The sequence below is a fragment of the Budorcas taxicolor genome, chromosome 11, assembly GCF_023091745.1.
Source record: "Budorcas taxicolor isolate Tak-1 chromosome 11, Takin1.1, whole genome shotgun sequence".
Classification (NCBI taxonomy): domain Eukaryota; kingdom Metazoa; phylum Chordata; class Mammalia; order Artiodactyla; family Bovidae; genus Budorcas; species Budorcas taxicolor.
Genome location: NC_068920.1, coordinates 159,441,568 through 159,469,142, shown reverse-complemented (window position 1 = coordinate 159,469,142; position 27,575 = coordinate 159,441,568). Strand labels below are relative to the sequence as shown.

General features: G+C 40.7%; 1 protein-coding gene across 1 annotated transcript in view; it reads left to right on the top strand.

The window, feature by feature from the left end:
- Window positions 1-27,575, top strand: part of FNBP1 (formin binding protein 1) — an 81,558-nt gene that overhangs the window by 42,652 nt on the left and 11,331 nt on the right. The window contains exons 7-10 of the mRNA XM_052648286.1: window positions 13,926-14,054; window positions 15,676-15,822; window positions 17,829-18,026; window positions 19,009-19,161. Coding sequence (XP_052504246.1) covers window positions 13,926-14,054; window positions 15,676-15,822; window positions 17,829-18,026; window positions 19,009-19,161 — 627 coding nt within the window. The remainder of the gene's footprint in view (window positions 1-13,925; window positions 14,055-15,675; window positions 15,823-17,828; window positions 18,027-19,008; window positions 19,162-27,575) is intronic.

Genomic DNA, 27,575 nt, shown 5'->3' with positions numbered 1-27,575 from the left:
TCTGTAAAATAAGGATAATATTATACACGTCAAGGGCTGGCTGAGAGGTTTCAGTGGTACGTGATGTAGGAAAACAGAGCCCATGTTTGGATGCAAAGTCATTGGTAGACACTATTATCATCTGTGTTTTCCTTGTTGGGGTTCTTTTGGTTGCTTCAGACTCTTCTTAGTTCTTCTCCCTTCAACCTGCTGTGAATCAATTAAGTGTATTTTATTTTATCTTCTTGTCGTTGTTTTTGGCCATGCCACACAGCAAGTAGGATCTTAGTTCCCCAGCCAGGGATTGAATCTGTACTCCCGCAGTGGAAGCACAAGGTCTTCACCAGTGGACTGCCAGGGAAGTCCCTGATTAAGTGTATTTTAAACATCCAAGGCATTTGCTAGAGTATTTATTGGACCAATAGTTCAGAGCATCAGTAAGGTTATAAAGGAATATCTTTCATAAGGGCCTTGGTTAGCAGATAACAAAGAGATGGAGAGAGAAGGAAAACTCAGTTACAGAATAAGATAATGTTTATATGCAAAGCTGCCTATGGTGAAAATATTCAGAGCAGCAGTAGTTAAAAAATTACTGAGGGCCTTCCCTCGTGGTCCAGTGGCTCAGACTCCATGTTCCCAATGCAGGGGTCCAGCTGGGTTCCATCACTAGTCAGAAAACTGGTCAGAACTAAGGATTCATATGCCACACTAAAAATAAAGATTCTGCATGCCACAACTAAAAGATCCCATGTGCTTCAACTAAGACCTGGTGTAGCCAAATAATTTAAAAAATAATGAGGCACATCATATGTGGAATTACCTGGTGTGGTGACCAGCAGATACTAGGAGCTCAAAAGTTGCTCATAGATTCAGCATCTGGAAAAGCCCTACATGGATGAAAGATTGTTGGGATAGAGCTGAAGGAAGAATGAGGAGTTGAGTATGATAGATTGGTAGAAATTGAATAGATAAAGCAGAGAGGGAGCCTCTGAGATGAAAAGAATTTCCTCCCAGGCACTGAGGGTAGCATGCTGATGATATTAACAGAACAGGGGGCTGAGGAGGGTCTCCTGGAGAGATGATGTGAGAACAGATTGTGAAGGATATCAAGAGTAAAATGAGAGAATAAGTGTGATCCACGTAAAATGCTGTTGAACCAACTTCTCAAAACATTTACACTGGGAACATGTTTTATTTTTTTCTGAAAGGATTTCAGTCCTTACCATAATTCTTTTATCCCTCTATAGATTAAAAAAAAAAAAAAGGCAAGGCTATCAATGTTAAATTGCCATTAACCTAAAGTGGCCTTGATGGATATGGGAGAGCTGAGACTGAAGCATATTTCAATGAATTCTTTTTGAATTAAGCTTTCCTGCCAGTGTACCATATGATTTCCCTCCTGGATTATATAGTAAATGAGCTCTCTGTTGTTAACCACTGTTCTTGTCTACAGAACTCGGCCAGGGATAGTGGGTTGGGAATACATGATAAATAGCAATCGAAGCCTCAGTGTATACAAGGGGTCCAATAAGGAGAACTGGGCCCCAGGGACGGTCTAGAGGGGGCAGCCATGTCTTCACCATCTGTCCACACAGCCATAGACATGTGCTCAGGCACGCTTAATGTTGTTCCTTCTTGCATATTATTCCCTTCTCAGGGAACATTTTAAATTTATATTAAATATTTTAAAAAATATTTTAAATTTTACATGTTTTAAATTAAATTTCCTCCTTCCTGGATGATGTTGTTTTTATTTTTTTCCATAAGGGTATGTGGGCTTGGTGGCTCAAATGGTAAAGAATCTGTCTGCAATGCAGGAGACCCAGGTTCGATTCCTGGGATGGGAAGATCCCCTGGAGAAGAGCATGGCAACCCACTCCAGTATTCTTGCCTGGAGAGTTCCATGGACAGAGGGGCCTGATGGGCTACAGTCCATGGGGTCACAAAGAGTAGAGCACGACTGAGTGACTAACGCTAACACTTTCTTTTCACTTGTGAATCATAAGTTGTTTATTTGTCTGGAATGTTTTTATTGTGTCCTCACTCTAATATGATAGTTTAGTTAGGTATAGAATTCTAAGCTGACAATGATTTTCTCTAAACATTTTGAAAACCTCATTCCATTGTCTATTTTCCTTGATTGTTCCTCTTGGGAAGTTGACTAACTACTTAATAACATTCTGCTTATGGGTATTTGACTGTTCACCCTATCTGTTAAGACCTTATCTTTGCTTTTGGTGTTCTTTTGGTGTTTTGACATCTCTGTGTTATTTCAAAGTACAGACTTTTTGATTCTCATTTACTCTGCTTGGGATTCATTGGGGACTTGTTTCTTTCATCTATGTAGGAAAACTCTCAGGTGTTAACTCTGCAGATACACCTGTCTTTTCATTCTCTCTAATTGTCAGTTCTGGGACTCAGATGTGTATGAAACTTTTCATTCTGTGTCTCTCATTTTCTTATGATTTCTTTTGATTCTTTTATTTCTTTTATCACTTTTAAATGTTCTTCTCTTGTATTTTCTTTAAATTGTTCTTTTAGCTCAAGATTTTTTTAAAAAAACAATAACTTTATTTATTTGACTGCACCATTCAGCATGTGGGATCTTAGTTCCCCAACCAGGGATCAAACCTGGGCCCCTGCATTGGAAGTGCAGTCTTAACCAATGGACCGGCAGGGAAGTCCCTTAGCTCAAGTTTTTATGGTGCTAGTTTTTCTCCCTATTGTGTCAGCTCTCTCGGTGGTTTGTTTCCTTGTGCTTTTATGATTGTTAATATTATTGTTTTTTTGTATGAACATATCTTCAGCAGGGATGGATGTTTTCCTCTGGGAATCCTAGAGAAAATATCTATTGTGACTTGGGTAATGAGGATGAACAGCTGCTCACCAAACACCTCAGATTTCTTTTTTTTTAACTGAAGTATAATTTTTTAATAATGTTTCATGTACACAGCAAAGTGATTCAGTGATACATATGTATATATATATATATATGTATGTGTGTGTGTGTGAAAGTGAAAGTCACTTAGTCATGTCCAACTCTTTGCAACCCCACGAACTATACAGTCCATGGGATTCTCCAATCTAGAGTACTGGAGTGGCTAGCTGTTCCCTTCTCCAGGGGATCTTCCCAACCCAGGGATCGAACCCACATTTCTCACATTGCAAGCAGATTCTTTGCCAGCTGAGCCACCAGGGAAGCCCAAGAATACTGGAGTGGGTAGTCTATCCCTTCTCCAGTGGATCTTCCTGGCCCAGGAATCAAACTGGGGTCTCCTGCATTGCAGGCAGATTCTTTGCCAGTTGAGCCACCAGGAAAGCCCATATATATGTATATACATGTACTTTTCCAGATTCTATTCCATTACAAGTTATTACAAGGTAGTGAATATAGTCCCCTGTGCTACATAGTTAATCATCATTGTTTATTTTATATATAGTAGTGTGTATCTGTTAACCCCAAATTCCTAATTCATCCCCCTCACATTTTTCCTTTGGTAACCATAAGTTTGTTTACTATGTTTGCGAGTCTATTTTTGTTTTGTAGAGAAGTTTATTTGTGTCATTTTTAAAACTATTCCACACGTAAGTTATATTATATGGTATTTGTCTTTCTCTGACTCCACTTACTGTGATTATCTCTAGATCCATCCATGTTGCTACAAATGCATTATTTCATTGTTTTTCATGGCTAAGTAATATTTCAGTGTGTGTGTGTGTATCTCAGATTTCATGGTATTTCATTTCTTCCCCTGGGGTATATAACATAATTAAATTTTTTCACTCTTCTACGGAATGTATCTTTTGTAGAACTGCATTCCAGAGTGCTTTCAGTATATTTGTTCTTCACAATAATGCCGCAGCCACAGAGAACAATGATCATTGTTTATCATCATACAGTTAAGTCATTAACTTTCCAGAATCTCAGCTGTTCTCATCAGCTGCGCATATATGGAACCTCATGAGTGTCATATTTTGGGGTGATGTTATTCATTAAGGGGGAAAAGGGAAGAGAAAGAGATAATCAACGTCAATCTACTGTAACTAAAAACTCAAGACCCTTGCCAAATATAATGTGTTAGAAACCAGGGAGGAGGAGGGGACCAAGTCTTGGAGACCATGGTTTCTATTTGACCAAGATCTCTGAGCTCATACCACGTTTGTTTTCACCAGCTTACCTTGGAGGTATGCCAGTATCAAGACAAATTATATCAGCAGTGGCTTTTCTTCCAGCAGAAATTGTAGCTCACCTTCTAATTCTACTTTTAAAATAAGGCAACTGGGGTGTAGGGAAACAGAAGCCTTTTCTTAAAAACTGTTTAGCAAGTGAATGGCCCATGAGAGATTGAGATGCTGGTCTCATTTGCTGTCTTTCCATATTCTCTCCTTTCTATTTCAGTGACCGGGTACCAAAGTAACCTACAATACTGGGGCTAGAACTTGTAAGCCTGTTTAAAAAAAAAAAAATCAGGAAATTGCTGGAATACTTCAGGCATATTTCTTTGGTTAACTTATTTTGAAGTTTTTCTCTGTTCTGTATTTTAGCTGGCCTTATAATTTATCAAAGAAAGACAGGCTCATTGTTTTGGCAAGTCCCTGGTCTGGAAGCCTCCAACAAAAACTCACAGCACTCTGTCTGAATAGGAATTTTTAAATGCATTCCTAGCCTTGAACTGAAAATCTATTCTAGATGCAACAGTTTGCTGGGAAATTGAAACAATGCCATCTATCACACAACAACATTACTCCAGATAGAGAGCTCCTTCTCTTCCTTTGTTAATGGCCTTCCTACTATACCTCTCAGAGCAGTGTGTGTGTGTGTGTGTACCTCAAAGACAAGCCATACTGCTTCAGTCTTTCACTGTTTCTGGAATTCTGCATAGAATTTGCCTCTTTCACTAAGCTTTTTAGCAAACTAAACTAAACATCACTTTTAAAAGTGATCATTAGTGATGGTTTTTTTTTTAATAATAATGAAGGTATTTTGTAAATACTGCTTTGGAAACTTAAATTAAATCATATATAGCTTTCACTTTTCCTTACTCAATACTCTTTCAAATTATTTTTTCTTCCAAGCCACACAATTTTCTTGTTCAGCTGCTCAGTCGTGTCTGATTCTTTACAACCTTGTGGATTGCAGCACACCAGGCTTCCCTGTCGTTCACCATCTTCTGGAGCTTGCTCAAACTCAGGTTCATTGTGTCAGTGATGCATCCAACCATCTCATCCTCTGTCACCCCCTTTTCTTCCTGCCTTCGATCTTTCCCAGCATCAGGGTCTTTTCCAATAAGTTGCACTTTGCAGCAGGTGGCCAAAATATTGGAGCTTCAGCTTTAGCATCCGTCCTTCCAATGAATATTCAGGATTGATTGGTTGGATCTTCTTGCAGTCCAAGGGACTCTCAGGAGTGTTCTCCAGCACCACAATTCAAAAGCATCAATTCTTTGGTGCTCAGCTTTCTTTATGGTCCAACTTTCATATCCATACTTGACTACTGGAAACACCATAGCTTTGACTATACAGATCTTTGTTGGCAAAGTAATGTCTCTGCTTTTTAATATGCTACCTAGGTTTGTCATATCTTTTCTTCCAAGGAGCAAGCGTCTTAATTTCATGGCTGCAGTCACCATCTGCAGTGATTTTGGAGCCCAAGAAAATTAAGTCTGTTACTGTTTCCATTGTTTCCCCATCTATTTGCCAAGAAATGATGGGACTGGATGCCATGACCTTCATTTTTTGAATGTTGAGTTTTAAGCCAGCTTTTTCACACTCCTCTTGAACCTTCATCCAGAGGCTCTTTAGTTCCTCTTTGCCTTCTGCCGTGAGGGTGATGTCATCTGCATACCTGAGGTTATTGGTATTTCTCCTGGCAATCTTGATTCCAGCTTATACTTCCTCCAGCCTGGCATTTCACATGATGTATATACAATAGGTTAAATAAGCAGGGTGCTACACAATAGTATGACATATAATTAATCAATTATGTTGCTGGACATTGTCTCAAATTATTAGCTATGATAAACAATATTTTGTAGATTTGTTTATGAACATTGAAGATTATTTCATTAGGATAAATTCCCAGAAGTAGAATTGCTAAGTCAAAGACTAGGGTGAAATCAGTTTTGCTTCTAATCATTAACAAATCTTAGAGAAATTCAGTCTAGCAGTTAGAAGTTTCAGGGATTCTTAAAAGAGTGCTATTTTTCTGATCTCAGAAATACCTGTTGGAATTTCCCTGATGGTCCAGTGGTTAAGACTCTGTGCTTCCACCATAGGGAGCATGGGTTTGATCCCTGGTCAGGGCACTAAGATGCCGAGTAGTGCAGCAAAATTAGTAAATTTAAAAGATAAAATATCTAGGGCTTCCCTGGTGGCTCAGTGGTAAAGAATCCCCCTGCCAACGCAGGAGATGTGGATTCTGTCCCTGGTCTGGGAAGATCCCGCATGCCACAGAGCAACTGAGCCGCAACCACTGAGTCCACGTGCCCTAAAGCTCTGCAACAAGAGAAGCCACAGCAACGAGAAGCCTGCACACTGCAAGGAAGAGCAGCCCCTGCCCGCTGCAACTAGAAAAAAGCCCGCACAGCTGTGAAGACCCAGCACAGCCAAACCTACCAACCAACCTACAAAATGGGTTATAATATCCTTGTATGCCATGAAAACGTGTGCATTTCTTCCCATTAACCTGGCCACATCCAGAAGGCAAGGTGCTCCAATCACCGGAGCTGCTGGTGACTCTGAGACACACCAACTTTGCCAGCTGTTGACTGGCGATCATTGTAGCATGGTGGTATCATTCATTTAGTGATGGCCTTGCTGCTGTGTTCTTGGAACTTTCACCAGAAAGTTCCCGAGGCTACCCTACCTCCTCTCCGTGTCACCTGGGGTCCTGTTGTCAGTGTTACCGGTGATTGTCAGAAAATGGGATGTGCAGGGACTTTGCTTTCTAAACCGTACAATTTTATAAATTTGAACTAGCTACCACAAGCATATTTTTGTTACCAGGTGGAAAAAAAAAGAAAAGAACTGATGAAGATGGAGAGAAGTCAGATAACCCAGATTATAAAACTAGTGTGTTTAATTTTATCTATGACATGAAGTCAGCAGCTCAGGTAGCTTGCAGAAGCGTGAGGCGAGAGCCAGGTGCCCTGCTGCATTCTTGCTGTGCCTCCAGTCCAGGCTGTGTGCCCTTTTGGAATGCTGTATGCTGGTTTCCGGGGCTGATGGTTAGGCCATCTGCCCCCTAAGTGGAGCTGCTGCAATTTGCTGGCTATTGAATAATAAATATGGGCAGTCTTAGCTGTGGTGCAGAGTAGTAAATTCAGAATACAATCTTGATTTAGCCTCCATTTTCCTCCTGGCCTAAAATACAATTGGTTTCTCATCATGCTGAGAGTTCCTTGAACTGCAACGAGATCAAACATGTTGATCCTAAAGGAAGTCAACCCCAAATATTCACTGGAAGGACTGATGCTGAAACTGAAGCTCCAATAATCCGGCCACCTGATAAAAAGAGATAACTCATTGGAAAAGAGCCTGATGCTGGCAAAGATTGAAGGCAGAAGAAGAGAGTGGCAGAGGAGGAGATGGTTAGATAGCGTCGCTGCCTCAATGGACATGAATTGGAGCAAACCCTGGGAGATAGTGGAGCACAGAGGAGCCTGGTGTGCTGCCGTCCACAGGGTCTCGAGATGGACACGACCGAGCGCCTGAACAATGACATGATGATGATAAAATAAAATATTGCAAGTCCAGCTTCTCCAGAAGATGCTTACTGCTGTTGGAACTACGACTGATGAAACCCTCTACATTGTGTTCCCCCAATTTTTGGTAATCAAACAGGCCCTTTCTAAGTTGTTACATTACATACTTCAACCCAAGGGAAAAAATGACTTTTCAAAGCTCTGAGTTCTTCTGCAATAAATAGTTTGTCATTTAAGGAACAGCAATGGATACAGTTCTGAGAAGTCTGAGGACATGTTAAAAAAATTAATATATCTCATGAGACTTCCCTGGTGGTCCAGCGGTTATGCATCTGCCTGCCACTGCAGGGGACACAGGTTCGATCCCTGGTCTGGGAACTAAGATCCCCGACACGTGCATGCTCGGTCGCTTCAGTCATGTCCGACCCTTTGTGACCCTATAGGCTGTAGCCTGCCAGGCTCCGCCTCTCCATGGGATTCTCCAGGCATGGATGCTGGAGTGGGTTGCCATGCCCTTCTCAACGGGAAATTCCTGATCCAGGGATCGAACCTGCATCTCCTACATTGGCAAGCGGGTTGCTTAAGATCCCTCATTCCACAGCTACTGAATGGGCATGCTCTGGAGCCCTTGAGCCACAAGAGAAGCCATGTTACATTTCATTATGTATATGAGTTAGGGGATCAAACTTGTTGAACCTAAAAGAAATCAACCCTGAATATTCATTGGAAGGACTGATGCTGAAGCTGAAACTCCAATACTTTGGCCACCTGATGCGAAGAGCTGACCCATTGGAAAAGACCCTGATGCTGGGAAAGATTGAAGGTGGGAGGAGAGGGGAATGACAGAGGATGAGATGGTTGGCAGGCATCACCGACTCAATGGACATGAGTTTGAGTAAACTCTGGGAGTTGGTGATGGACAGGGAAGCCTGGCAGGCTGCAGTCGGACAAAGAGTCGGACACGGCTGAGCGACTGAACTAAACTGATGTATATGAATAGAACCAGTCTGTATTTGCTCATTTCATTAAAAGGTCAAAAGCCATAAGAAGTCCTGGTAAAAGATGTGAGGGTATAACATAGTAAGAAAATCTACGACGTTCCCCAAATGAAAGTAAACACATCCCTTGGTACGGCTCATCTTCTCTGTTTATGACTGAGACTCAGCCAGCAGTGTTCTTTTCTTAATGAATTGAACAGGAAGTAACTGCACATTTTGGCCATGCTGATCATCTAAATTTAACTAACTAAATGGATTATAGTATTTTTGTCTTTAAACCCATTAGGATTTAGAAGCATTGGGCTGCAGCTTGGTTTCTAAAATATGGTTTCCTTTATTTAGAAACTGTAACTCTGACCTTTGAAGCAGATGTCAATAAGACGATGTTAAGAATTACCAAGCAGTGAGGTCACACTTAAGTGATACATACTTAGGCCAATTTGGATTTATTTGGGGAGATTCCCAAGGATTTGTTAAAGAAATTCCACAGTTCAAGCTCAGTCTTTCTGACTGACAGTGAAAGTGGTGTAGCTCTTATTTAAAGATCTCTGTGACTTATGGCCTGAGGCAATTGTGGTCATTCCGGACTTTTTTAGAATATTATCTCTAAATTCTGTAACTCTGACTGGTTGAAAAAAAAAAATCCTCTGAACGTCTCTCTGCCCCGCAGTAATGTTGCCACAAGATGCTTTATCTTTTATTCTTAGATGGGAACTTGAATGAAAAGAAATAGCTGATGGTCTTGCCGAGGATGGAAATACTGTACCTCTTTAAGATAATAGTTGCTATTTTTAGACAGACTTACAAAGAGCTGGGAAATGGTGATGCTTCTAATCTTCATGCAGCCTTAGGCATGAGGAGATGCACTCTCGAAAATATCTAGTTATTTAGCAGTTTCTCCAAATAAGTTTTTGAAAATACTTTATTTTTAAAAGCATATTTGTAATAATGAGTAACTGACTCAGCCCTGGTGTTTGAGAGAGACTCTTGACGTTCCAGCGCAAAGTAAACATCACAGCTTATGAAACCAAAATAGATTTCCATAGTCAATCTTAGTCAGAACAATGGTACATTCCTGGGCCTGGAGTTCAACAGTGGGTATTAATTCAAAGCAGCTGAATCCTGGGATGAGAGTAAGACAGCCCTGTCTTTCCACTGTGGTCTGGCGGAACGTGATATGTGACGATATTTTGCTGCTTCTAAATGTTGCTTTATCTTTTTAGTGGGTCAGAGACAGACTGTAGATATACGAAGGCTTTTGCATACTGATGGCCAAGATTTTTCTTTTCAGAAAACTGCCCGAGACATAATGCTTCTTTCACAAAAGATAGACCAGTTCCTTCCCTCTGGAGTCTGTTTTCTTCCGTTCTCCAGGCTGGATTTTATCTTCTTTATCTCCGTTTCTTCCGTAGTTTACATGTAGCAGTCACCAAGATGTATTTTGGGATTACAGCGTATGGGCATTGTGAAACAATTGTGAGTTGATATGCTTATTAAAGCAATTATGGGCTCCCCTGGTGACTCACTGGTAAAGAATCCGCCTGCCAGTGCAGGAGATCTGAGTTCAGTCCCTGGGTCGGCAAGATCCCCTGGAGAAGGAAATGAAATGGCAATCCACTCCAGTATTCTCGCCTGGGAAATCCATGAACAGAGGAGCCTGGTGGGCTATAGTTCATGGAGTCGCAAGAGAGTCAGACACGAGTTAGCGACTAAACAACAACAGAAAATAATTATCTAGCCAAAGCAGAAACATTATTAGAGATTCTGAGCAGTTCAGAGGAAGGAGGGTAACAGGCACTTCCAGTCAGGTGGTCCTGGGGCACCTCCGACAGGCTTGCCTCCAGTTCTCATGAGTAAAATATTCCACAGTCATTATGATGAATGGATTGTCAGGAAGCATTGATCTGCTGATGTGGGCTGTGTGTGTGTGTGTACACGCACACATACGTGCGTATTTAATAACGACATTCTGACCCTTGTTTCAGAACTAAGCTATGTTCAGCTTTCACCAAGTTGGATCATTTCTCCAAAATTTCAGGAGATGCTCCACCTTGGTACTCCTCATTTATAAAAGAGATGAAGGAACCTGCCTGCCCTGGGGATCTTCTGACTTTTTTCTGAGGAAGGTTTGTGAATGAAGTAGAGAATTTTTTAGAAATGGCGGCGGGGGGGTGGGGGGGTGGGGGGGTGGCGGGGTCTACCTGGGAATTTCCTTGGTGGTGGGTTGTCATTGTCCCTTTTTTTTCCGTAGTCCTAGCAGAGTGAGACATGATAAAACTCGGTAACTGAAAGAGTTAAAAGGGCTTTTGCGTTGGTTGCATCAGGGGAACAGATGGAGTGCACGTAGGTGGGGAGGCTACTGTTTAAACGGAGGGGGGTTACTGTGTATTGGAAGGGCATGGATTTTACAGGGTAGCTGGGGACTGGCTAGTACACGCGCTGGGGAGCGCAGTAAAGTGGAAGCCGAAGCATATGGTCAGGAAGGGCGCTAAGAGGCTGCCGACAAAGAGGAAGAACGTGGCAGCTGGGCTAATAACGGAGGGGAGATGAGACGTTGGTAAATTGGGTCTTAAGAAACTAAGAAATCTCAGGTAATAAGGAAATCAGTTTGGAAATGTTAATATTGATACCTGCACTAGGGAAGTGTTTACAGAGGAACAGAGGAGGGAAAAAAGGAAGCAGGTCTGAATGACCCACCATGGCTTCACAGATACACAGATGAGCGAAGCGTGTCGAGGAAGTGAAATCAGGTTAAGCCTTCAAGTCACAGAGGCAGGAAACCAATAAAGGACATTGAGATGCAAAGAAACCGACCTGGAACCAGCGACGAGACAGAGGGTAGCACAGACAGACACCTCCAACCTTTCTTCTTCGTGTTGGCATTTGAATGGTTCTCTGTTTTTCCTTTATCTTTAAAATAAAAAAGTTTCAGTAAAACAAAGCAAAACAAGCAACCAGACAAAAGTTGCCTTGGTTGTGTTGGAACAAGGCCCTTCTCCTGTTGTGTTCTTGGCTTGGTGTGGTAAGTTTGCCAAGCACACAGGCCAAGCCATCTCTTCATCTGGCAGGAGGTAGTTTTTGTCCTGCGTGGACCTCAGGTCGTCTTAGAGATTCATGAGATTATATTTATCAAGGCACCTCCAAGGAATCTGAGGAGCTAATACCAGCATAACAATCATTGATATTTGTGGAGGACTTTAGGCTTTTCAGACATTCTTGTTTGAACTTTCAAATCGATTACGCAGCTTGTCGGTAATAGCCTCTTTCTTGTTTGTGTGTGATTAACCAAAATATGAATTAAAAGAGAGAAACAAATTTAGGAATTCTATTATTATTTAGGAGAAAAGCAATGCAATAAAACATTGGAAAAGACCCCGATACTGGGAAAGATTGAAGGCAGGAGAGAAGGGGGCGACAGGATGAAAAGTTGGATGGCATCACTGACGCCATGGACATTAGTTTGAGCAAACTCCAGGAGATAGTGAAGGACAGGGAAGCCTGGTGTGCTATAGTCAATGGGGTCACAAAGAGTCAGACACAACTGAGCAACTGAAAGACACACACACACACACACACACACACACACACGGCTCAAAGAGGGCACCATACTTAGTGCCACTTTAAAATATATTCTGAAAAAAAACATAGTGGAGAGTTTTGGAAAGACCCCTATAGATTAGTGGTTCACACGCCTTTTTAATTCACGAACTCCTTTGATAATTGGGTAAAAAAAAATTATGGACCCCCTGTCCCCGACTCAAAAAATAAAAAGTATGATCAGAGGTTCCCACAAGGGAAGCTAAATCTTGGTAATAAATATGTGAATTGGGCCAAGTGTAGACAATAAAGAATGTTGGTACGTTTCAAACTGGAGAGTCGTGCCACATTAAGGCAAGGATGGTGGGGTTTGTGAAAATCGAAGTGTAGTTGATGAGTTGGATAGATAGCATCAGTGGACTCCACAGAAATGAATTTGAGCAAACTCCAGGAGATAATGAAGGACAGAGGAGAGTAGCATGCTGCAGTCCATGGGGTCGCAAAGAATCGGACACGACTTACTGAATGAACAACAGTAGTTGTCTTATAATAATATGTTAGTTTCAGGTGTTGGCTCTATTTCCCTGTGCTATACAGTACATCCTTGTTGCTTATCTATTATAAATACAGTAGTTTGAATTGTTAATCTCATACCCATAATTTGTCCCTCTCCCTTTTGATAGTCACAAGTTTGTTTTCTATATCTGTGAGTCTGATAATCATTTGTAATATTTTTTTTTTAGATTCCACCTGTAAGTGATCTCTTAACAGTATTTGTCTTTCTCTATCTGACTTATTTCGCTAAACATAATAGTCCTTGGGTCCATTCACGTTGCCACATGGAAGAATTTCATTCTTTTTTATGGTTGAGTAATATTCCATTAGTGTTCCAAGACATAGCTCAGATGGTAAAAGAATCTGCCTGCAATGTAGGAGACCCGGTTTTGATCCCTGGGTCGGGAAGATCCCCTGGAGAAGGAAATGGCAACCCACTCCAGTATTCTAGGCTGGAGAATCCCATGGACAGAGGAGCCTGGCAAGTCACAGTTCGTGGGGTCGCAAAGAGTTGGACACGACTGAGCGACTAACACACAATATTCCATTGCGTATGTATACCATATCTTCCTGATCCATGCATCTGTTGGTGGGTGCTTGAGTTGCTTCTCTGACATGACTGTTGTAAATAGTGCCGCTATGGACACTGGGGTGCACATATCTGTTTTTCTGGCTGTACACTCAGGAGTGGACTTGCTAGATCGTATGGTAGTTCAATTTTTACTTTTTTGAGGAACCTGCATATTGTCTTCCATAGGGGCTGTACCAATTCACAATGTACAGGGGTTCCCTTCTCTCTGCATCCTCACCAACATTTGTTATTGCAGACTTTTCCTAATAGCCATTTTGACAGGTGCAAGCTGATAGTTCACTGTTGTTTTGATTTGCACTTCTCTAATAGTTTGTGATGTCGAGCATCTTTTCATGTGCCTATTGGCCATCTGTGGGTCTTCTTTGGAGAAATGTGTCTTCAGATCTTCTGCCCTATTTTGGATTGGGTTGTTTAAACAATTTTCAAAAAAACCCAGCACCTGGTAAATAGGATACGTTTGAGGAAAATGTGACACCCCCTCCCCGCAGTCCCTCCAGTTTGCAATCCTAGGCTTTTATCTATTATGGATAAACATGGGAAGTTCTCATTTTTTGCCCTAAGGCACGACAACAAGCTCAAACACGTCATCAAATGGCAGAGGAGAGCAAAACAGATTACTCATCGATTCTACAGAAATTCAACCATGAGCAGCATGAGTATTACCACACTCACATTCCAAACATCTTTCAGGTAAGTGGCTCAGCTCTCTCAGATTTGCTTGGCTTAGAAACAAGTTACTTGGAATCATGATTTCCAAGTATTTATAGCATTCTAAATTTCCTCTAACTCAAATCACTTAAAAAAAAAATTCAGATTAAGCACATACTGACATTAAGATGAAACATAACACGAATTTCAAGATTAATCAACAGACTTTGTAAGTTTGCTTGGTTTGACCCTGCAACCATTCTTGGTCAGACTTAGAACCGTGATTCTTACGTTAACACTCTTTTTGCTAAAAGGACCATTCTGCTTACAAAAACGCCAAACTTACCTTTAGGAATCAGAGCAGCATTAAGACAGCTGTAGGATTTGAACAGATGACTATGAACATTGGGGTGCATGTATCTGTTGGAATTAATGTTTCTTTTTTTTTTTTCCTGGATATATACCCAGGAGTGGATCATATGGTAGTTCTATTATTTTTTTGAGGAATCTACATATTGCTTTCAAAGGGCTGTACCACTTTGCATTCCCACCATCAGTGTACATGGGTTCTCTTTTCTCTGTATCCTCACCAACATTTGTTACTTGTAGACTTTTCCTGATCACCATTTTGACAGGTGTGAAGTGATAGCTCACTGTTGTTTTGATACTCCTGTTGTCTTTCCTTTGGACTGTTTAACAGTGTGAGAGAGGATACATGATGCTGTTCTCCCCCTTTGGGAATTTTTGTACAACTTCAAGTTCCACTGTAGAAAAAATAACAAAAATTTGTATCATGGTGTCTACACAGCAAGCAAGAACTTCCAGCTTGCGAAGGAGAGGGTGAGACAAATTGAGAGGGTAGCAATGAAGCATACACTTTGCCATATGTAAAACAGAGACGAAGTGGGAATTTGCTATATGATCAGGGAGCTCAACGAGGTATCTGTGACAACCTAGAAGGATGAGACGGGGGGAGGGAGGGTCAAGAAGGAGGAGACATATGTATACTTATGGCTGATTCACATTGTTGTATGGCAGAAATCAGCACAATATTGTAAAGCAATTATCCTCAATTAAAAAGAAATTTAAAAAAAAAAACCCTTCAACTTGTAGAAGTTGTGTTGGGCGTCTCAGCCTGTGTTGGGTCAAGGCAGTTAACCTGCATGCCATGCTTTTGGTAAAGGATGAAACAGTGGCCCAAAGATGGAGGAAATATTTGAAATCTAATAACTGAACTGAACTGAACCAAATGGTATTAATAGTAAAACTACCTGCGTTTCAGGTTCTTACTGAAATTGGAATGGAATTGTGTAAAGTGTACATTTAGACAGCCTCACAATTAGTAAAGTATGTGTCCAGTTGGCTAAAGTAGAAGCACAATAAATTTATGGTTGCTTTAACTCTAACCTTTTTAAATTTGTTTTTGGCCACCTCGAGCATCATGAAGGAATCTTAGTTCCCTGACCAGGGATCAAACTCGTGCCCACAGTAGTGGAAGGGCAGAGTCTTAACCACTGGATCACCAGGAAAGTCCCTAATTTGAACCTTTTTATAGGCCTATTTCCCTCCTAGAGAATTTTTTAGAGGTAACAATGCTACTAAAAAACAACTTCCTTAAATAATAGTAAACCAAACTAATTTTATGCAAACTCTAATGTTGCAGAAAATACAAGAGATGGAGGAGAGGAGGATAGTGAGAATTGGAGAATCAGTGAAGACATACGCAGAGCTGGACCGGCAGGTGATTCCCATCATTGGGAAATGCTTGGATGGAATCGTAAAGGCAGCCGAGTCAATTGATCCGAAAAATGTAAGTACTGTAGTTTGGACTTAACGGTAATGGATAACTGTGGCTCCATTATTTCCCTGTCCCTTCCCACAGTGACCTTATTCAGTCATCTGAGAGTAGCTGCTTTCAGTGGGCACAAGTACTTTTCAACAATAGCAATACCTTTTCAGAGTCTTTAAAATTCAGCCCTCCATGTTTTGGATTTAGTGTAGTCCTTTGCACATTTGGGACTGTGGATGTTAGTATAAGTTTTGTTGTTACTGTTTAATCACTAAGCCGTGTTTGACTCTTTTGCATCCCCAAGGACCGTAGCCCACCAGGTTCCTCTGTCCATGAGATTTCTCAGGCAAGAATACTGGAGTGGGTTGCCATTTCCTTCTCCAGGGGATCTTCCTGACCCAGGGACTGAACCCACGTATCCTGCTTAGCAGGTAGACTCTTTACCACTGAGCCATCAAGGAAGCCTGAGAGTATAGGCTTAGGTTCATATAACAATGACAATAGTGTCTTAAGACAGTTTATTTTTCCTCCTGTGTGAAGATGTCTACCAGGCAGAGCATCCAGCTGTGGTATGGGTAAATGGTCTGCAAGTCCTCAGGAATTCAGGCTTCTCCTAGTTCACAGCTTTTGATGATATGACTTTCAAACTCAACATGGCTTCTGTAGCTCCAGCCATCACATCCAAATTCCATAAAGCATTAAATAGAGAAGAGTCCACACTGTCTATTTAAGGAAGCTTTCTAAAATTGCTCACTGTACTTCTGCCTACATCTCAGAGATCTCAGAAGTCAAAACCTAGTCCTGGGGCCACTTCCTGCTGTACAGAACGCTTTAGAGTGAAGCCTTTTTGCTGGATGGCCGTGTGCTCAGCCTAAAATCAGGGTTCTTATTAATCAGAAGGAAGGATAATTGGCTCTTACAAGACAATTGATGTCTATGGCACACCTACAAATTCCATGTTAGCTAAAACAGCTATGACAAATTAAAATGTGGGCTCATGGTAGGAAGCTGAGATCTTTCCAGATGGTCTTCTCTAATAGTTTCTTCTTTTTCAATCCGATATCATTGAGTTAGAATTTTATTACAAGTCACAGGTGCTTTTATAATACTTCAACTGTACATCTGTCTATCTTGGACACAATGGTTGTCGTTTCCTTACACGTTGGTCTTCATCACCTGACCCCGAAAAGACTCTGAACTCAAAGTTCCTAGCAGGGGGACACCACAGAGTAGGCAGTCAGTTCCCTCATTTATTCAGCTAACATTTATTCTGTCATTATCATTAGGCATCATCCAGGTGCTAGGGATGCAGTGGAGAAGGGAGCTTACATTCTAGTGGAGGAGAGACTTTGGGCAAATACATACATAAAGGAAAATTATCCAATAAATCCCTATCCTTGAACCACAGTGAACCAAAGAAATCGGAGGGAGGATATTTTTTTGCCTTGACTTTGTGTATGCCAAATGGCTTTAAGACCTTCTGATGAGAATCAGTTTTTATATTACTGCATTTTTTCAAGGGAAGGGCTTCCTAGGTGGCTCAGTGGTAAAGAATCCGCCTGTCAAGCAGGAAATGCGGGTTCGACCCCTGCATCAGGAAGACCCCTTGAAGAAGGAAATGGCAACCCACTCCAGTATTCTTGCCTAGAAAATCCCATGGACAGAGGAGCCTGGAGGGCTACAGTCCATGGGGTTGCAAAGAGTCGGACATAACTCAGCGACTAAGCAACAACAATTTTTCAAGGGAATTGCATAATAAATGACCCAATTTTTCTGCTTTTTGGCAAAGTTGTTCTTAATATTTGTTTCTCTAAATGTAGAAAAATAATTAAAATTATCTTGAAATCTCAACTAGATGTATACCTTTACAAGTTACTCTTTCAAATGATAAAAATGTTACTAGAAAAAAAATCTGTTACTCAATATAACTTCCTTAGAATGTCGTCTGTGTGAGGGCATCATAGTTCAGTGTGTGGAAAGTATTTACAAGGATTGGAACATATTTGTGCGCGATGGTGTCATTGCAGGATTCACAGCTGGTCGTAGAAGCTTATAAGTCTGGGTTCGAGCCTCCAGGAGACATTGAATTTGAGGATTACACTCAGCCTATGAAACGCACTGTGTCAGATAACAGCCTTTCAAATTCCAGAGGAGAAGGCAAATCAGAGCTCAAATTTGGTGGCAAATCCAAAGGAAAGTTATGGCCGTTCATCAAAAAAAATAAGGTACTGATGACTGGTCCCAGTGTGATGTGAGTGTTACAAGGTGTGGAGATGTTCATCTGTCTTTTAGTCTTTAAAGGAACGAAGAGTTTTAAGCTTGTAGTTTCAGAATGCAAACAGAAGGCTAGCGTGCTGTTTCATTTTAAGGCAATATCTCTCTTTGGTGGTGGTACCTTGGCCGTGGCCTTTTGTCTTATTTCAGACGCATTTATCACCTGCACCGTGTCACCCACACTAACAGCCTACTGACCTCGGGCCGTTCCGCATCACGCCTTTCACTCCTAAGTCTCCTAGGTTGCTGCTTCCCTGGGCTGAGAGAAGGGACGCTGTGCCACATTTCTATAACCATGTATCAGCATCTCTAATTGAAGTGGTTTCCCTGGATTAATAACTTGGTTTTGAGCTCATGTTAACATATGCATCCATGAATATTTTTTATTTTCTTTCTAGAGTGTGATATGTAGGTGCATGACAGCATTAACCTGGGCATAAAGGGTGTGATCGAGGCGACACGAACCGCTTTAACCTTAGAATAGTTTAATATTTCATTTTAAGACTGTCTTGCTGTTTTCACCACCTTAGCATTTAAGGACTTTCATTTTCTCCCATCTAGCTGTGTTAGTCTAGGTGGCTTAGAAGTATTTACCCTTCCGGCTTAGACTGGTTTAGGGTAACTAGTTAGAACGGCAGTTTGCATGTGAAAGTCTGCATGAGCTTCTGGTCAGATATTTCTTGCTCTTCTTCTGTTGCTTTACTTACTAAAACTCCCACTTTCACCATATTCTCCATTTAACATGTCCTCCATGTTTTCTTTTGGACCATGGCCTAAATTTTTAATTGTTTGTGTTTGACTTGCTTTGGATTTCAAATATTATTTGATGCTTATTTTTGTTTTGTGTCTTATCTTCTTGTTTCTGATTTTTTACTCCGTCACCGCTCCATCTCTTACACGTAGCTTATGTCCCTTTTAACATCCCCCCATCAGCCTCCCCCACCTCCCCCTGCCTCTGCCTCACCCTCTGCTGTTCCCAACGGCCCCCAGTCTCCCAAGCAGCAAAAGGAACCCCTCTCCCATCGCTTCAACGAGTTCATGACCTCCAAACCCAAAATCCACTGCTTCCGGAGTCTAAAGCGTGGGGTAAGTTCTCCTCTCGAGTCCTGTCTCTCTGGTGCGCTTTGGTTGCGTGTTTTGTTCTGCATAACTTAATTTTGTTTGTGAATGACTCCATTGTGTTTTCCCATAACATAAAACAATAAGAACCTATGATTCATTATAGCCGGAAAGAAGAAGAGCCACAGAGAGAGCGAAAAAAAAAAGAAAAAGGAAGGAAGCAGGATGGATGGAAGGAGAGAGAGGGGGAGCCAGCCAGCCAGAGTTCTCTTTTGTCTGTAATCCATTTTGGTGGGGGACCTTGCTTCATTTCCTTTCTGAAATATCTAAATCATTAATATTTTACCTTGATCGTACTGAAAAAAGGAAACTTAAATTCGGTTTCTAAAGCTAGCAACATTTGAAGAGGTGGAAATCACTGCATAGTCAGAAAATATTTGCTTAATAATTACTGAAACAGTGTATAAAGAGGGTACTTCTCTCTGAGCTATGCCTCCAGGCCTGCGGGGAAATGGTATGGATTACAGGGGTTTCCTTAGCTGTTTCGGTGAATTTACAAGATGTTGATCAAATATCTGGTAACAGATCTGACTGCATAAGAGCTAGTGCAGTTAGTCTCTTAAGAGGGCGGAATAATAGCAGCTGACATTCATCGTATGCTTGTCGTTTGCCAGACTGTGTTCTGTGTGCTTGTTTAACTCTGTCAACCACCCTATGAACCTAGGTACTAAGATTTCTTTATTTTACTGATAAGCAAACTGGTACCTACAAAGATGAAGCTAGGAAGATATATAGCCAGGATTTAAAGCCAGAGAACCTGTTTATGATCTGAGAGTCTATGTATTCACACCAAGAAGAACCTGTTTTATTCTGATTGACTCAGTTTTGCCATCCTAATTAAGATCGCATGTGCTTAAGTCACAGGGTTTTATGGAATTGATCAGCAGTCCAAAGCAGATACCAGTTTGGTTTTTTAGAAAAAACCTGGAACAAAGTCATTCATTTGTAGCCTCCTGAATAAACCTAAATGGTCAGTCTAAGCCATCCCAAAATACTCTTTATAATGAATAATGGGTAAACAAACATTAAACGCCTATGTGGTAAGGTTTTCTTTTATTCTGTTCTGTGAGAGTTACAATATGGTTGTAGTGGAGGTATGTTCCTTGTAACACATTTTTCCTTTTCCTTTCCTCTGTGTATAAAAGATGTTTTAAAAAAATAGCTACATTGTTATGTTTTTAAATAAGGGGCAAAACCCTCATTTTTTTATATGCTGATTCCTTTGGTAATGAAATCTGAGTTTTCTGTGAAGAGTATAGTTGGTGGAATTATCCTGTTTTAAGGTTACCCAGCATATCAGGGTAAGAATTCGAATTTAATTTCCTAAAGATTTCAAGAGTGCCTTTGTTAGAAGGCAGAATATAGCTTCAGCAGTGGACGATGGCTCATGTTGAACTCTATAATTAGATCTCCATTATGCTGGCTTTTAGAATTAATTCTCCATCCATCTCTGCTCCTTGTTCATGGAAGAATCTCCAACAGATGACTATAGGTCGCTATACTAAACTATCAACTAGGAAGTTTTACATTAACTGTAAACGGTTACCCCACCTCTGCTGCTTCCAAAACCTTTACAGAGCACTCATTTATTATATTTATAAAAATATGTCTGCATTGTCTTTTGTAATCTCATAATGAAAAATGTCAAATATTCATGGTTTTTCACTGTTTGTATATGTATCTATTCCATTCTTCTGTCAACATCACAATCTTGGTGGCAAATGGTTTCTGAAGCATGGTTCATGGTGTTCTCTAAATGTTTAGGAAGAGGCCAAGAATGTCAGTAATCAATAAGCATAAGAAAACATGGCTAGGAAAAAAATAAACACTTGAAAACAAAAACGGTGAAATGAAAAATGGGTTATTTTGATTAATTAAAGGAATGCCCTTCTCTTAAAAAAAAATAATTAGCAAAATAAGTTTTATTTCTTACACCTCAAATCTGTGCTCAGCAAACCTCTATCTTTAAAAGAAATCTCCTAAATGGTGAGTGTGCTTTTGAGAATAAACACACACACACACACACATGAAGCATCAGTAAATAAATATAAACATATTTTTACTTCTCTTATTTTTAGTTGATCTGTTTTTAGGGTCAGATTTGATGTGCTTTTCTTCAGGAAATAGCAGTGCGAAAAAAGAAAAGGAAATGCATCATAGAAGTAAGATAAGGAAGTTTAAACAAAATCTGAAGTTTGGGGAAATAAATTTGATTTTAAAGCAATTTCAAAACAGAAGGTACATGGTTTACAGGATCCCTAACTAAAATGATACAGTCCTCGCTAGTATTTCATTTATTCCACTTTTTAAGATTATTGCGCCAAAGACGGGAAAATGCTTCTAGGAGAATAACAAATCTGTGATTTTAATGTGTCTTTTATCGTGCTGTGCAGCTTTCTGATCTAGATTTTAGTCATTTGTTTCTGATTATCAGAATGTGTAAATGCAATGCGAATATTTTGTCACATAACTGATTTTGTTTCTCAATGAGTAGGATAAAATATTTTTTGTTGTAAATCATTCACATTTGTAAGAAAATGTCTCATTGGACATCTTTAGAGATTGGCATGCCACCATTATTAACCACTGTTTCATCTTTATGTAAGTCAAAGAAAAATGAAGCGAGATTGTGTGTTCTCAATTTGCAATCTACAGAGCGTGACTTTACTGTCTTAAGATTTCCTGATCTGAGTACGGGCCTTCTAAAAGTCTAAAATATGGACCTATCTCCCTGCTCCTCGAACTTTAGAGTTCATTGTATGGAAAAATTCCATCAACATTGATCAAAATATTTTGAAAATCCCTACCAATTGTTTGTCAGATGTTACAATCTTCTGGTTAATTTCATTTGATTGACTTTGTTCTCTTGCTGATTATTGGCAGACTCAGGCTCTCTGTTTTCACAAAGAACTCATGAAGAGGACGATAGGGAAACCCACGTATGCTTTTGAAGCTAGGGACTATGTTGTAAGTTTACCTGTGACGGCCAGGTCATGCGGTCACGGCACAGGCACTAACCCATGTGATAGCACCAAGACTGGGGACCCAGGTGCTCTGACCCAGACAGCGGGAGAAGCCTCCTTGTACCCACCCAACCACAGGCTTCCTCATCCCGGAAAGTCGCATGGAAAAAGGGGCCAAACTTTCCAGGAACAAGCTTCCTAAAAATGTCAGCGAGCCGAGCTTGTGTTTCTCCCCTTTGCATAGATGGGGGGACTGCTGTCTGAGCTGGTGTCACTGAGTATGATTTTACGGCAGAATCTCATCCCTGAAACGCCGCTGGTCACGGGAGAATGGCACTCTCGCAGACGGCAGCGTGTGGCTCCCTTACCCACATGCACATCTGAAACAGATGGGTCCGTAAAGGACAACCAAAAAAAAAAAAAAATCGGCGAAGCCTGAGCAAGGGTCACAGAGCAGTGAAATGACCTTCCGTGGACTTTAGACCACAGGCACTTACATATTCCTGTTCACTGTCCCCTTTCTCTGTACTTGAGGTTAGTACCTGTGACGGCCCAATAACACATGGACCCGCCAGCTCTGTGTGCCCTCATGTGTTATTGACACTCGTGGCTCCCCAGGCTCCATAATCGTTGCCTGAAACTGACAGCTTTTAGTACTTCAGGCGTCGCACAGCGCACTTAATGCAGCCTTTCAAAGTATTCTCTTGGCAGGTGATTCAGTTTCTAATTTAAAAGGATCTAACTGGCTGGCTTGCAACTTAAGATGGAAAACCAGTTTACAGTCATTAAAAAGATTATACTGATGGCACTTCTTATAGATTATCCATCACCTGTCCACTTCAGAAAATTGGATTTGAGAATTCAATATTGCCTATTTCTACTGGGATCTGTTCTCAATCCCAATGAGTTATTTTTATTATGAAGTGGTAATAGTCCTGTGCTATTGTCTTGATGTTAGAATTCTGGTTTTGGAATGGCTAAGAAAAAAATATATTACTTTAAAAATAAATAAAATTTTAAATATATATATATAATTACCTTAAGCCATGGAAGTAGACAAATAGCAGGTAGAGTGCCGAGTTCAAATTAGCAGCATTTACACGGTAATGTGTGAGGAAACGTTTGTATAAGGTCGTCTGCTTTGCAAGAAAGATATTTGCAAAGTTTTCTGCTGTGCACCAAAAGCGTTGTCTGTAAAAAACTCAAATTGTGATAAACAGATCTGTGCTAAAATTTACAGGAGGGGCTCAAGGCGTTATGTAGGTTGCCTACCTGGACAGCGATCACAAATATGACGGTCTGCACCTTTTCTTCCCAAGATTTTGTCTTGCTGTGCCTTTCCTTAAAAGTATTTTTCCCCCAGAGGGAAAATTTCTTTAAAAGCTTAATATCTATTCACAATGAAGTATCAACTTTGAGTTAATCTGAATAATCAGATTTTTTAAATCTAGTTAAGGAATTTTTAACACCCTGTTCCCTCCCAATTTAAAACCAAAGGGCCCTGGGGACTTCCTGGTGGTCCAGGGGCTAAGACTCTGCATTCCCGATGCAGGGGGCCGAGGTTTCATCCCTGGTCTGGGAACTAGATCCCACATGGGGCAACTAAGAGCTTGCCAAAACTAGAGATCCCATCTGCCCCAACTAAGACTGGGTGCAGCCAAATAAATAAATAAATATCTAAGTAAGTAAATAAATTCAAGGGGCACTTTCTCTGCCACTCTATCTCCAATGTATTTTTGGATCCTCCTACCAATTGCCTGAACTTTTAGGATTACAGCTGCCGAGTAAATATGCACCAAACTCTCAAAATACTGCTTTATCGCCAAAAAGCATGTCTCACCTATCACCGAAGAACCACTGTTTCTTTTCCTAATTTTGAGATGCCTTTTAATCTGGTTTTGGATCCAGTAATCGGTATAGTTTTGCCAACCTCCAGGCCTAGCAGAATTGCCAACTGCTGTGTCCTGGCAATTAACAGGAAATCCACAGCGAGGAGTAAGTACCCCTCAGTAGTTAAGACAGTTGGCTGTTTCCTAAAGGTTGCTTGCAAGAGCAGCTACTTCTGTTAACTCCCCAGGTGCTATGGAACCTCTGTGGGTGGGGCCCGCAGTTCGATAGAAAGCCCCAGAAGACACCTTCTGTATAGCAGGAAGTGCCTGCAGTACACAGGTGGGAGACAACATCCATCTCCAACCTGGTGCTGAGAGGCTTCCTGGTTCCTGCAGGTCAGGTCTCAGAGCATCTTCCAGTCCTTGGTTCCCATTTACCAATTTGAGACTTTGTCTTAGTACCTTTAGGAAATACCAGGGTTCAGATGTATTAGAGCCCCTTAAGATAAAAATATTACTGATATGTTGTGGAATTCATTGCTTTCCCAACTCTTTTAGTCTGTGTGAAACTTTCCACGGGAAATGTGGTGAACAAAAGTTTCTGTGATCACTTCCATCTTTTATAATCATGATATGTCACTGATTGCAAACTCTTATTAATTTATACTCAGGCTGACATGACCAATCCAGAACAGTAAGCAGAAGCGCTCCCTTCCTATCTTTATACTTTGCTCTGGCACCATGGCCGCTAAAGAAAGGTTTGGGCAGATTGGCCCCTCTTGGGAATTTCGGCACAGATCCGCTACAAGTCATGTTCACAAAGCGCCAGGTTGAATTTATGTGTTATGTTAATTCAGTGGAACGGACCAAGTTCCTCTTCTCATGTGTTGTTGTTTCTTTCTCTCTCTCTTTTTCTCCCTGTTACCCCTTCGATTTTTACACGAAGCTTTCTCTCAAGCTGGTAAGCACATTTACTCCATGCATGTCCTGAATCTAATCAGGTGTTTCGGTGTACATTTTGTGGGTGCTGTGCCATCTGCAACCCATCTTCAGGGTTAACTGTTGATGTGTGTTTCCCTTGTGTGTGCCTTTGTTGGTGCTTCCTTATTAGACCTCTGGAATATGAAGGTCCAGGGTCTAACAGAGGTGATCATAATCTTTCCCCATTAAGAAAATTAACGCTTAACTCGTGATTTGGTTTTCTTTACCACTGGAGTCTTAAGAGGATGACAGATGTTGATAAGCTTTATTTAAATATGAACAAATATAAATACTAAATATGAGGAAGTTTATGTATCGAATCATTCTAAATGAAAGCAAATTTAATAGTTGAAAGTTGCTCCTCTCCAGGAGCCACAGAAGCAGATGAAAATCACTGGGGACCTGAGGGAGGCATGCAGGAATGATGCTGGGCTCAGACTCAGGTCTAAGGCACCTTTCAGAATTGAAGGTCATGAAACTTTTAAGTTGCTCCGTAAATACACTGGTGCCTTGGCGTAGCTGATTCAAGAAATCAAAGACAATTTTATGGACAGTGAAAAGAGCCTCCTAAGCCTTTCTAAAATGATTTCTTTAGTGTCCAGTGTTGTTACTACTTTTAATTTCATAGCCCTAGTAAATAGTCAAACTAATCATTAAACCTATTAAAAGAAACTCTTAACCACATAACCCATACTGTTCTTCAGATATGTGTAAGTTATATAGTAATCTCAAACACCACAGCTGAGAATATCCTGAAGTCACGGACAATGATGAACTTGACCCTTCAACCAGGAATGACATCAGCATTTTATGCACTGTTATTGAGAATGTAGGGCAGTATTTTATGGTTATCTTTGTATGTATGTACTTTTACATGTGTTTGAATATATATATAAAAGTATATACATAATCTTTTCACCCTGACCTGGTATTTGACAACTGATCCAGCCCGAAAGAGAAAGAATTTTTTATTAAATGAAACATTTCTTAGAAGGTAAAATAAAATCCTTAGAAGAGTTCTCGATTAAGGTGTCTACAAGAAGGAAAGATCTAGACATTTAAATGAACATCAGTATGAATTTGGGAGAAAGTGGGTCAATTAACTGGGAATCTGTCAGATGCCAGGGCTTCTCTTTTGCCCTTTATTTGTTCTTTTGCTGAGCTGCTGGTGGCAAAAGAGAATATTATCAGACAGTCTTTCTGTTTGAGATGTTGTTGCTTGATGCCCTCACCTTGAAGCTAATAAAGAAGATACACAAAGACAGGGTGGGTGTAAAAATTGTAAATATCAAGAAGCAGCTCATGTCAAGTGAGCAAGTGTTTGATTCCGGTAGCAGGTAAAACAAGATCTCCTTAGAGTCACAGCCATTGAAAATATACAAACGTGCCTGCGGCCTCTCTTCCAAACCCCGGTAGGGCCAGTCTCTTTGAGGCCTCTCCAAAGAGTTCAGAAAGTCTACTCCAACTCGAAGGCAGAAATAAAAATTCCTTCGTGGCAAAATAAATCATAGGTTAGAGTATTGTTTGAAAGAATTCAAGCTTCAAAAGGTGAACAGGACAAAATGAACTTTTGAAGGTACTGTCCAGAGACCTGAGTTTCTTTGGATCCAGAACTGTTGACCTGAATCTCCCATGTAACTAAAATTTTTTAAATTTAGTTCCACAATTGCACTGGGCACATTTCAAGTGCTCAGCAGCCGTGTGTGGCTACCAGGTTGGACGGTGCAGACATGTGAAAACATTTCCATCATTGTAGAAAAGTCTTTGGGTCTCACACCACATAGTAAGGCTCAGAGCATCTGAATGAATGAACATCGACCACTTACTAGGTTTCCTGCCTTCTGAAGCAGTGTGTCTTACACTGTTTTGTCACATTCTAGCATTAAGACAAAAATGAAAATAAAATCTCCAGTTCCAGAAAACATGCTGATTTAAGTCAGTTCAGCATGAGACCAAACTATTGAGCTTTTGGGCTCGGTGACTGAGTTGAGAAAATTGGAAAACAATTGCAGTTTCAGGTATTATATGGAAAAGGAAAAACAAGCCTGCTTGATTATTATATTGAAGATTAGTTGGCTTCATCTTAGCTTTAGAAGCAAGCTGAGCTTTCTTGGGTTGGCATTAGGGAATAATCACTTCTGTTTTGCTTTCACTCAGATCTCGTCCCACTCAAACTCATACATGCCCACGGGCACACACGCAGTCTTTGAGAATATTAGCTGAAAGGTCTTTGGTGGCCTTAGTGGTGAACTATTTGCTGAATCACAGACTTCCAACCCAGCAGCCTGGCATTTTCTAATAAGCAGCCTAGGAACTTCGGTCACAAGCCCCCATGTAAGCTGCTTGGCAAACTCAAGCTGATTTTGCAATTACATTATCCAGGTCCCTTCTTTTCCATCCACTCCCAAGCAAGTCTGTCTTGCCTTTTTTTTTTTGAAGGGATTCTAAAGCAAAATCTCTTTTCAAATTCCCTGGCTTATCCCTGGCTATTGAGCAAATTTCTCTTTCTTTATGAAAATAGCCTCATTTTAGGAAATGACGCGTAAGTGTGGGTAAAAGTCTGGCAACTCACGGTTGATATTTTCTACTTATAACACATGCACAGAGG